The sequence below is a fragment of the Podarcis cretensis genome (genome assembly GCF_951804945.1).
Source record: "Podarcis cretensis genome assembly, chromosome: 17".
In the NCBI taxonomy this organism is placed as follows: Eukaryota; Metazoa; Chordata; class Lepidosauria; order Squamata; family Lacertidae; genus Podarcis; species Podarcis cretensis.
In genome coordinates, this window is record NC_137187.1 from 30,043,890 (window position 1) to 30,055,619 (window position 11,730).

The 11,730-nt window shown below is 47.2% G+C and overlaps 1 protein-coding gene across 3 annotated transcripts in view; it reads left to right on the forward strand.

Moving 5' to 3' along the window:
* The window catches only part of VLDLR (very low density lipoprotein receptor), a 28,563-nt gene extending 18,236 nt beyond the window's left edge, over positions 1 to 10,327 (forward strand). Inside the window, exons 11-19 of one of the 3 annotated variants that reach the window (XM_079959304.1) lie at positions 776 to 1,000; positions 2,336 to 2,454; positions 2,841 to 2,980; positions 3,466 to 3,607; positions 4,711 to 4,860; positions 5,665 to 5,730; positions 7,414 to 7,494; positions 7,878 to 8,075; positions 8,645 to 8,683. In XM_079959304.1, coding sequence (XP_079815430.1) covers positions 776 to 1,000; positions 2,336 to 2,454; positions 2,841 to 2,980; positions 3,466 to 3,607; positions 4,711 to 4,860; positions 5,665 to 5,730; positions 7,414 to 7,494; positions 7,878 to 8,075; positions 8,645 to 8,658 — 1,135 coding nt within the window. In that variant the 3' untranslated portion in view covers positions 8,659 to 8,683. Of the gene's footprint in view, positions 1 to 775; positions 1,001 to 2,335; positions 2,455 to 2,840; positions 2,981 to 3,465; positions 3,608 to 4,710; positions 4,861 to 5,664; positions 5,731 to 7,413; positions 7,495 to 7,877; positions 8,076 to 8,644; positions 8,684 to 9,714 lie in introns of those variants that run through there. The other 2 variants (XM_079959305.1, XM_079959306.1) reach the window with 2 other exon arrangements.
* The last annotated feature ends 1,403 nt before the right edge of the window (positions 10,328 to 11,730 follow it).

Here is an 11,730-nt window from a genome sequence, read left to right on the forward strand (position 1 = left end):
GGAACGGATTAATCTGTTTTGCATTACTTTCTATGAGAAAGCGCACCTTGGTTTTGGAACGGACTTCCGGAATGGATTAAGTTTGAGAACCAAGGTACCACTGTACCCAGTTTAAAAATGGCTATCAAATTAGCAAGATGTCACTAACACAGTTTAGTTTCAAATTCAGCTGAGCAGATACGTGAGCAAACTAAAAGTCCTGGGCATCTGTTTTTGCTTGGTACCAGGCACACAGACCTGGGAGGGAAGCCCAGCTGAAACCTTACTGTGTGTGACTGCCAAAACATACTAGATGGCAAGTTTGATGGCCAACATCAATTTCCTTAGATGGGTGGCCTTGGGGTGTTAAGTAGCCACCATCTCAGAGTCTCAACTTGTAGATCAGGGGGTTAGTAATCTCCAGCCAATAGGCCAAAGGTGCCTCCAGCCCTGGGAATTCTCCTCAGGCCATGTTTCTGATCTGCATCCTTCACAGCTTCTCCTTAGCTTGAATGTATTGTAGAACTGGGCTGCCTCTCGCTTGAGTTGGTGGAAAATGTGTTGCGTGAGGGTCTCCAGCTTTTGTATGGTTGGAAATTAGCTGATTTCACATGGGAACATTCCCTGCATGTAGCTCCCAGTAGGTTCGCCATGAGGAAAATGTACCCCTTAAGCTGCAAGCTTGTTCTAGCTAAATCTGAGTCTAGGATTAACTTGGAGCCCCACACACTGGGTTTGGGGCAGTCTGGGCAGTGTATCCATTGGGGACTCAACTTAATGAGATATTTCTTCCCAGCACCTCAATCACTTCTAATAACAAGCCACTACAGCACCGCCGGATCATAGAGAATGTGCAGAATCCTGCAGGAATTGCTTTTGACTGGATATACAAGAACATCTACTGGACGGATTCTTCTCTCAAGTCTATTTCTGTGGCGAGCCTGAACGGTGCTAAAAGGAAGGTCCTCTTCAACACGGACTTAAAAGAGCCCGCCTCTCTTGCTGTGGATCCCCTTACTGGGTAAACAATGTTTAGATGTCTGAGATCATCTTAACTGAATAAACCTTGATGATTTTTGAGGCACTCTCATATAACCTATCCTCACAAGGGTGCAGCATTCCAAGACGTGTAGCAGCACTTGCAGGAGAGAGAGAGAGAGAGGAAACCCTCAATTTGAGAGAACGTTATTGAGGATTCCATTGAGGAATCCAGAAAAGACAGCAATAACTTGCTTCATAAACCTTTATATCTTTGCCAATGTAAGCACATCTATGTTGAATAGACAGGAAGTGGTACTGGAAGAATTGTTAGTAACTTAATGCCAGAGTAGCTGCCCACGATACTTACCCAGGCATAGGCAAACTCCAGCCCTCCAGATATTTTTTTTGGACTACAATTCCCATCATCCCTGACCTGGTCCTGTTAGCCAGGGATGATGGGAATTGTAGTCCCAAACATCTGGAGGGCCAGAGTTTGCCTATGCCTGTATTTGACCACCCTGGTTGAGAAGGGACTGTTTTTCTAGTTTGATCTATATGCTTTGGTGCATTTGCGCAACAAAAGAATGACCCTGAGGGAAGATACCTGTCCTTTCTGTAATTTGGTACAAACAGGAACTAGGGGTGGGCGATACTTGCTTTCCAACCTTGTAATAGATCGCCAGCTAAACTTTGCGATATGGCGGTATATTATGATGTTGGAAGGGAGGAAGAAAGCAGTTGCCGGCTGAGTAGATGATTGGCGTCACCGTGTGTAGCTTCTACCTCTTGCTAGTGAGGCTGGGCGTGTGGTGCTGTCCCAGGCAGAATGCATCAGCTGGGGCACTGCTGGGCACTGTGGCACCACCAGCCACCCCGGAACCGCTAGCCGTGGCTCCCTCTGACCGGAGTCTCTCTTGGCCACCAGAAGGCACCATTCTACTCTGCACGAGGAGGTGTGGAGGGAGGAGGCAGCATGCTACCGCTCCCACAGCCAGGGAAAGGAACAAAGGCACGGGTGGCAGGCAGGAAAGTCCCACTCGTGAGGTGGGTTGCTGGGCTGTGGAGGGAGGGGGTGGACCAGGCAACCCGACTGCAGGGTGCGAAGCTCACTGCAAGTGAGGTGAGCAGGGATTTGTGATCCGTTGCCTGATCAGAAATTCCAAACTTGTTCTTGCAATTTTTAACTTTAAACCGGTTTTAGACAAGACATTGCCCGGGCCTGCCAGGAACTGATGCATAAAAAGGCCCGTTAGCCAAAATCAGCCAAAGTTTTGAGGCGAAACTCTAGTGAGTGCAACTGCTGAGGAAGAAACATGCAAAACGATCTAGGCAGCCGAGTCGACTCCTGACAGTTTTTACCTGGTTTCTCTTACAGCTTCATGTATTGGTCTGATTGGGGTGAACCAGCCAAAATTGAGAAAGCAGGGATGAATGGACTTGACAGGCAACAACTTGTGACAACAGATATTGAGAGGCCTAATGGGATTGCACTAGGTATATAAATGTTCTTCCTACCGTGCTGGAATTCCTTGTTGAAGGAATTCTTGGAGTTGGATTAATTGGGATGAGTGCCTTAAGGGTGTGAAAGCAAGTAGTCTTCTGGGATGAACTGCTTTGGGCCAGAACATGATGAGACCTTTCCCCACCCCAAATCAAGCCAATACCCAGCCTTGGGGGTATTTGACATGCTTCCATGGCTTCGCTCTATGATCATTGCCATTGACTTCAGGATCCTGTAATCTGCATTTTGTGGTGCCTTAATGACCCATTGCATAGCCAAGGATGCTACTGCAAAACCTCCTTAGAAATCTAGGCTTAGGAGTTCATTTAGGCAAGCTCTTGTCAAAACTTGGCTGCATTCTGAGATGTTTTCTCTTCAGATCGTGTGAAGAATCGTCTCTACTGGGTTGATTCTAAGCTGCACAAGCTGTCCAGTGTTGATCTGAATGGGCACGACCGAAGGATCGTGTTGGAATCCCATGAATTCCTTGCTCATCCCCTTGCTCTGACGATATTTGAGGTAAGAACCAAGGTCTCAGTGAGAGGCAGCGTGGCTTAATGGGTAGAGTGTCAGGTTGTGACCTGGGAGACCAGGGTTCAAATTCCCGCTGGGCCATGAAGCTCGCCGGCTGACCTTGGGCCAGTCAGTCACTCAGTCTAACCAGCCTCACAGGGCTGTTGAGAGGTGAACTGGGGAGGGAAAAGAAAAGTACACCACATTGAGCTTCTTGGAAGAAAAGGTGGTCTGTGAATGTGAGAAATAAATTAGCAAGCTAAGAGTGGTGACAAGTCATTTGAGCTTCAGAAATGCTGTTGTCTTCCGTGATAATGGAGCTGGGCCAGGTGGCTAGTGAACTAAATGGCTGCTGAAAGGTTGCTCCATTTAACTTGACTCGTGGAATTTGATGGAAAACATGCCTGGTCCTCACTTGCATTCTTTTTAACTTCGGCAGTTCAAAGAATAATCCTTCGGTCTGATATAACCACCTTCCCCCCCCCCCCCAGGACACCATTTACTGGACAGATGGTGAAAACGAAGCTGTGTACGGTGCAAATAAGTTTACAGGCGCCGAGCTGGAAACCGTAGTCAACAACTTGTATGATGCTCGGGACATCATTGTGTATCATGAACTTGTACAGCAATCAGGTAACAGGAGTCGTCAGGTGCAGTGCAAGAAAGCTTTCAAGAAGCTTTCCGGGCCAACTTTTAAATGCCATCTGAGAACTTCTCTTCCACCAGGTCTAGGCAGGCAATTAAGGGTACATCTCCCACAATACATTGCAGCCAGTTGGACTTGATCAGGCATCTCAAAACTCAGCCCTCCAGCTGTTTGGGGACTACAATTCCCATCATCCCTGACCACTGGTCCTGTTAGCTAGGGATGATGGGAGTTGTAGTCCCAAAAATCTGGAGGGCTGAGTTTGGGAAAGCCTACACTAGATGATCCCTTCCCTTTCCATTGCTTACTACTTGTTAACTTTTTTTCTAATCTTCATGGTTTTATATAGTTGTAAACTGTTGTGATATATATTTATGGTAGGTAAAGGTAAAGGGACCCCTGACTATCAGGTCCAGTTGTGGCCGACTCTGGGGTTGCGGCGCTCATCTCACTTTATTGGCTGAGGGATCCGGCGTACAGCTTCCGGGTCATGTGGCCAGCATGACTAAGCCGCTTCTGGTGAACCAGAGCAGCACACGGAAATGCTGTTTACCTTCCCGCTGGAGCAGTACCTATTTATCTACTTGCACTTCGTGCTTTCGAACTATGAGGTTGGCAGGAGCTGGGACCGAGCAATGGGAGCTCACCCCGTTGCGGGGATTTGAACCACCGACTTTCTGATTGGCAAGTCCTAGGCTCTGTGGTTTAACCCACAGCGCCACCTGCGTCCCCTTTCAGAAATGAATCTGTTTAAAGTTGCCACAGTGCATCTGAGAGGGAAGTGAATGGTTGGCCCAAATTCTGCCTTCAGTCATCCAAGTTCTGACTGTAACTTGCTCTCAGTCCATGGTTTACTTTGGCAAAAGTCAAGGGACAAATAGCATCCTATGCTATAAAGACCCTCTGTTCTCGCATTTTCTCTTGGAAGACACTCCCATTATAGGAAGATGAGCAGCATGTTGAGTATAGCCTTGACTGCAAGCCAAACGTTGCGATGGCTCGCCTAGTAAACTGATCACAGCCTTTGTCATCTTGATGGAAGTTTAAGTTCTGATGCGAGATGAACATGCTTGGAAACATCTCTCCACAGGAAAGAACTGGTGTGAAGATGAGAACATGACAAACGGAGGCTGCGAATATCTGTGCTTGCCTGCTCCCCAGATCAATGACCGTTCGCCAAAGTATACTTGCATTTGTCCCGATGGCGACACGTTGCAAGATAATGGCTTAAGATGCAGAGGTACACTTGCATGCTCCTTGGAGTTGCGTCTCGTGAGTCTTTGCCCCGTCCATCTTGTGCATTAATATTGTCCAAAATGCTTCGATGTGGTCGTTCAGTGGCATATTCTGGCTGGCATCTACATACTCATGGATTTCACAAGCTATAGTAGGCATCTGTTAAATTCAGATGTCGTCCTGATAATAATTGCAGTAATGCATTGTGAGCTGCCTCAATTTCCTTTTCTGAGACGGCATTGGACAAAAGATAATCTCCGCAGTGGGATGTATGCTGACATACGACCTACTGGGAGGCAAAGTGCCTCGAAAAAGCAAGCTCTGTTAATCCAGAATGCTAGTTCTAGGTGGGAAAGGTTTGCTAGTTGAAGTATGAAACCTCACATATCAACCTACTATAGCATCTCTTGGAGCGCTGCATAATTGGCATTCCTAAGAGCAATGTGTTCAACTGGTCCTGCAGCTTGCTTCTAAGCATAACATAGTTCAGACTTCAGCCTTGGCTTTTATTTTCCAGCATAGTTCTGAAATACATTTGACCTCTCGACCTCTTATTTTAAAAATGCAAAAAATTAAAAATGGCTTAAGTGGCCAAGAGCTAGATAACTTGAGCCTGACTTTCTAAGCATTTAAGAGCTGATCTGATGACAGATCTACTGCGTTACGAAGCTGCAGCAGACGGCTGACATCTTGCAATCCACAGCTAATTTGAGACGTGCATGAACATGCTCATCTGTAGATGCGCCACCTCCACAGAACAAGGACCCAGTCAATCCTGGGCTTCAAAGTTGCTGATCTATAATTTCAGGTACAGGAGCTGCTGAGGCAAAAGAGAACAGCAGAACAGAAAAACCACCTGGACCACTTTCTGGAGGTATTGGTCCTAATGCAGCGTGCTGGTGGTGGAGCAGAATAAGTGAAGGATCCCACCACTTCTGCTCAGCGCAAGGGGGGGGCACAGAGGTCTTTATGCAGACCTTGTGTGTTTGGGTTAGTCCAAGGAACACTGGGCTAAACTCAGGGCTGGATTTAGGTTTGATGAGGCCCTAAGCTCCTGAAGGTAATGGGAGGGGGCCCTTTATATGTCCAGCTGTCCTTTGTCCACAACAAATTGTCACTGTTTTTTGTGTTGAATATATGCTATATGGTAATTTATGGACCTCATAGGTATCTCAAGCCATTTGCACATAACAAAATATGTATGTTATCAAAGTAATTGAACTGAAATACAATTAAGAAGTATTTTAATAGTGAAATACAATTAAGAAGGGTTTCGGCGGTCGTGCATGCACAGAAGCGCCAAATCACAACCCACGCGTGCACAGACACGGGTTGCAAATGTGCATCCCTCATGGATCACATTCACAACCCGAGAGTTGACTATAATGCAAACACATTGGCACCTTAGAGACCAACTAAGTAGTTCTGGGTATAAGCTTTCCTGTGCATGCACACTTCTTCAGATACCTTATACCCAGAACTAACTTAGTTGGTCTCTAAGGTGCTACTGGACAATTTATTTATTTATTTTATTTATTTCGTATGTGTGAGACCAACACGGCTATCTACCTGAATCTATGGTCTGGATTGACTTCCTTTCTTTGCTAAGGAAACAGCTGACAACAGGCATTATTCCTAGCAATTGCTACAGTGTAAGAATAATCTAGGATTACCCCCAAGCTGCAGACCTCAAGGGAGAGTGTGCAGACTCTTAGAGGCCTCTAGACGCCCCCCTCCCAATCAACAGTAACTTGGTCTTTTCTGTCCTAAGCTTCATGCTACCATTTCCCACTCAGAATTGTAATGCCCATTGGGTAGGCCTTGGAGCCTTCAGAGTTGATCCTTCTCTTACCTGAACTGGAATATCCCCTTCTGACTCTGGCCAGCAGAGCTATTGCACCAGGTAGTGATGCCATGATGCACTGGCCAATATCTTAAAACAAGGGAATTTATGGCAGCGCACCTCAATTTTTTGAGTGGGAACCAGCTTGGCAAGCGGCTCATTTCTGTCGGAACTATGGGATGGAAAGCCAGCTGGCTTGGCCCCAGCCCGAACGTCTCCCTTCTCAGTCTTGCTGCTGCAAAGATCAATCAGTCATCCTCCTCCGACGTGCATCCGCGACTCATTCTGCTGTGCATGCAAGAGCACACATTACTCAGCAGAGTAAACACACAACAGATCAGGCTCGAGGCAGGGATACTATACGAAACTACGCATTTATTATACATAAATCAGGACACAGAAAAACATGGCCTTTCTCCTTGTTGTTCTTCTCGGAGAGAGAGAAAAAACAAAAGCAATACAGAGCTGATGTTCCGCTCACAGGACTCCAGCAATCTGTAAGCAGACATGTGACATGTAACAATCTCACATATCTGCAGCAAGGGTGGAATGGAATTTCCAACAATTTCCTCCGCCAAAGTTCAGGCAACTTTGCCTCCCCTAGCGTTTAAACTGTTTAGTAGACAAAGCTTTCTACCAGATGTGGAAAGTTTTAAAACACTTAACTGGGGTTGCGCTTGGGAGTGAATGAAATGGCTGTTTCTTTCTTCCTAGGACAAAATCTAAGCAGTCCAGTTTCAGAAGAGCTTTCTTCATCCAGAAGTTCTTCAGCAGCATGGGCCATTCTTCCCGTATGTAAGTAGAAGACGTTGCCCTGAAATCGTGCGAGGTATTTCCACTGTACCTCCCTCCTGATCAAGGGGTCAAGGGCCCAACCCCATGTTCAGGGAGAGGGGTGGGCCCCCTTAAAATTCCTTGGCAGCCTTGTGTGAACTCCATGGAATGTGCTCATGTCACATGCACAAGCCACGGGGTGTGCGCATGACACGTCCACATGCTGACATCATGCACGCATGCTCCACTGAAGCCACGCAGCCGCAGCCCCCTCAGTCGTGGGAGCAAGGTGGCACACTTGCTCCTTATGATGGCTGCATTCAACTTATGCCACCGAAGGCTATTCAGCAGTCTGAGCTGGGCTAAGATGCTCCAAAGGAACGTCACCTTGCCATTTCTTTCAGTGTTGTTGACCATGGCGGCGGCAGGCAGCTACTTCATGTGGCGCAACTGGCAACACAAGAACATGAAAAGCATGAATTTTGACAATCCAGTGTACTTGAAAACGACGGAAGAAGACCTCTCTATAGACATCGGAAGACACAGCGCTTCAGTGGGCCACACGTATCCAGCTGTAAGTGAAGGCGGTGGAACTGAAGATAGTAAATATTAACAATGTCCCAATCCCTTCCCCCCTTCTCCTGCCTTTCAGGGGGGAGATTTAGTCCGATATCAGTTTGACAGCTTAAAAAAAAAAGAAAGGTTCCCTTCAAATGCAGCTTGATTTTTCGTTGCTTTGTTTCTCCTGCAGCTCCGGGGAGGCAGACTTCCTTAATTTATGCCTTTCCCGTTTTCAGCCAAATTTCTTACTTTAAAGTCCCGTCAATTTCCAGTCTTACTCACGGGTGTTGTAGTCAATTTCCAGTTACAGGAAGGAATCGGCGCTCTCCGTTCATGGCGACGCGGCTTCACTCCGCTAGCTGGGTGACGACTCTCAGCACCGCGCTTACCCCGATGCCGCTCAGAAGCCTTTAAAAAGGCTCCTTCACAGTGCCGGGGGGCGCAAAAGGTGCCCACCGAATCTCCTTTGTTCACAGGCTCCGCGCCTGTGATTTTAGGGGTCCCCCGCTCGCCGTAGCGGGTAAGACCCGAACTAGCAAAGCAGTCCTGCCTCGGAGCTCGAGGCTCGGACCGCCATTAAACGCTGGCGCCGACCGGAAGTCTCCTGAAGATAGTAAATATTAGGCACCAGAAATAAGTACTCCTAGAAACAGTGGTGCCATCAATGTGTTGTCCTCCTGACGCATAATCCCTGGGCTGTGTGGTCCCAGGGGTCATGGATTTTGGGGAATGCAGGGCACTACAGTGGTACCTCGGGTTATAGACTCCGCTAACCCAGAAGTAGTACCTCAGGTTAAGAACTTTACCTCAGGATGAGAACAGAAATCACGCAGCAGCAGGAGGCCCCATTAGCTAAAGTGATACCTCAGGTTAAGAACTGATTAAGGTTAAGAACAGACCTCCAGAACGAATTAAGTTCGTAACCAGAGGTACTACTGTATAGTGACTGCCTTAAATGGATCCCAGCAACTCTTGAAAATCAGAATTTGTTTCAAGTCCTTAATCCAAATTGGTTCTTAAGGTTTAAATCTCAAACTAGCTTTGGTAACTGCATAGCAGAACTTTGGACGCGGCTGCCGATCCATCCATGGGCCAAGCACTGTCTGGGGATTCAGGAGCTCAGAAGGTGCCCTCGCTGGTTCTCGGCTGGTTTCCTCTGGAGACCCGCTAGGCTCAGTGAGGCTCACTTGCAGGTGGCCTGCATAGGATCACTTGCAAAGCAAGCAGGTGGAAGGAGGCAGAAAATGGGAGGTCCCTTTGTGGATTTCTCCTTTGCCTCCAGTGTAGACTTCTCCCCCTCTTCTAATCTTTATCTTGGGAGTCATCTTAAGTTTTACCTGTGGGGGAAAGAATGAGCGATGGGAGGTGACCAGGGCACCACTGATACCCTTTGCCAAAGGTCTTGGGTTCTTGGAACTGGTTCTGTCTCAGCACCCACCTAAGTCATGTTTGAGAAGATGACTTTGCATTAGCTGCTAAAGTTGTGGCAGCTATTGGCTAGGAAGCTCTGCTGGCTCTGTGGATAAGTAAAGCAGGGTAAGTGTTGTGTACTATTCCTGTCATACAAAGTTGAAAGCCGGGAGCATCTTGTGTTAAACGCAAACCACGTGCTGCAAAAACTTCACTGCATGAAACAGGAGGGATTGCATTGTCACTAATCCTCGTTTCTCCTCCGAACAGATATCAGTCGTCAGCACGGACGATGACTTATCATGAAGGCAGCCATCTCCTAGTCTACTTTTGTTTTACATCCTTTGGACAGAAGCCAGTGGCTGGACAGTTTTCCTTCCTGTCATGGGAGAATGAAGATGGCACAAGCTCACGAACCATTTTCATACGAAGCTTGTCAACGTCTGTCCACAGCAATTCAGCTTTTAAGTCACTGGTTACCTGTAACCCTTTTAATAAGTATTGCCACCGCTGGCCCTGTATAAAGCACTTTCCAAGAAGCCATAGGGAAGGAACAAGCGCTGCAAGAAGTACTTCCTGTAAATAATTGTACAGGCCCCTGTAAATTTTCCTGAGGATAGTCTATCAAGCACTTTGGAGAAGAAACACATTTCAATGTAAATTATTGTATAACTTTTTTTTTCAATGGTTGGGCAATGGCAATAGGAGAAAACGGGTTACTCAGTCTAATTGCCAAAAATTTGTAAAAATTTAACTTTTGTATGAATTGTGAATTTGTCCTCCCCAAACCACCTACAGGGGTGTGCAGAGGACAATTGCTCTGTATCAGAAAACCACTGTAAATTTCGACACTGAAATGACATTAAAGAGAAGCAAAGCTATAGACAGGGCTGGACGTGCCGTTTGCTTGATCCCGCTGCTGACACATTCTGGACACCAGCTGAACTCGCTGGGGGAAGAGCTCCAGAACTTTGCTTGGAATGAAGGGAGCACACGGAAATCTGAACGGCAGGGCTGCTTGCGAATGGTGTAGCTCTCGCCAGAAGCTGTGCAGGGTTGAGCAGCCCAGTTCACGCAGCCCTCACTTGCCCCCTCAGTTAATATCCAAACACTTGGCTTCAGCTGTTGCTTTGCTGAGTCTGCCTGATGCCTTTCAATTTCTCTCTCAGCTACTCTCAAGAGGCAGTCCTTGGATGTCAGAGGTGCTTATGGTGCCAAATGAGTATTTGATTTATAAGCAGCTGAATATAATAATAATAATTTTTATTTATTTATACCCCATCCATCTGGCTAGGTTTCCCCAGCCACTCTGTGCAGCTTCCAGGAAAATATTAAAATACAATAATCCATCAAATATTAAAAGCTTCCCTAAACAGGGCTGCCTTCAGATGTTTTCTAAAAGTCAGATAGTTGTTTATTTCTTTGACATCTGGTGGGAGGGCATTCCACAGGGTGGGTGCCACCATCAAGAAGGCCCTCTGCCTGGTTCCCTGCAACTTCGCTTCTCTCAGGGAGGGAACTGCCAGAAGGCCCTCAGAGCTGGACCTCGGTGTCCAGGCAGAATGATATGGTTGGGGATGCTCTTTCATACACATAATATAGTCCCACTCACCCCCACCTCCCAGTATGTGGAAACCACTTTTGTTGGGGGTGTGTGGCCCCTTTTCCTTCCAAGCAGTAGGCTCACCACGACCCAAGTTGACTGTTAGATGTGTTGTTTTGAATCCCGTGACCCTCTAGCTATCGTTGGATTCCGACTCCCCATCAGTCCCAACCAGCACAGCCAGTGGTCAGGCATGATGGGGTTTGTAGGTCAGCAATGTCTGGAGGGTCCTGGGGTCCCAATCCCTGCTCCAAAGGGAGGGGCTGGGTTGCAGTGATACGACTAACCTAGTCACACCTGATATTGAAGCAAAGGATGAGCTTCTGCTGCTGGTATATCTGCCCAACAGGACTGAACGTGGGTTTCAGTGAGTGATAAAGCTTGTCTGGGAAAAATGTCTCTTTCTACCACACAGCACTCCACATAAGCAAACACCAGGGAGAGGCTGTCTCTTGTGATAAGTCCTGATTTCTTATGGCAGTAAACAACTTGCCAGTGCTCTCTGGTCATGGTGTTTTGGGGAGGGATGTTCAAGTGATACATCAGGAACCAGGCAACCTCTAGGTATGCCATTTTCATCCAAATTGCCCACAATCGCAGGAGTGTAAGTTCCACCTGCTCCTGTCAGTCTAAAGTATGGCAGGATCCACCCCCCATTTCCTACAGTACTCTCCTCAACTGAG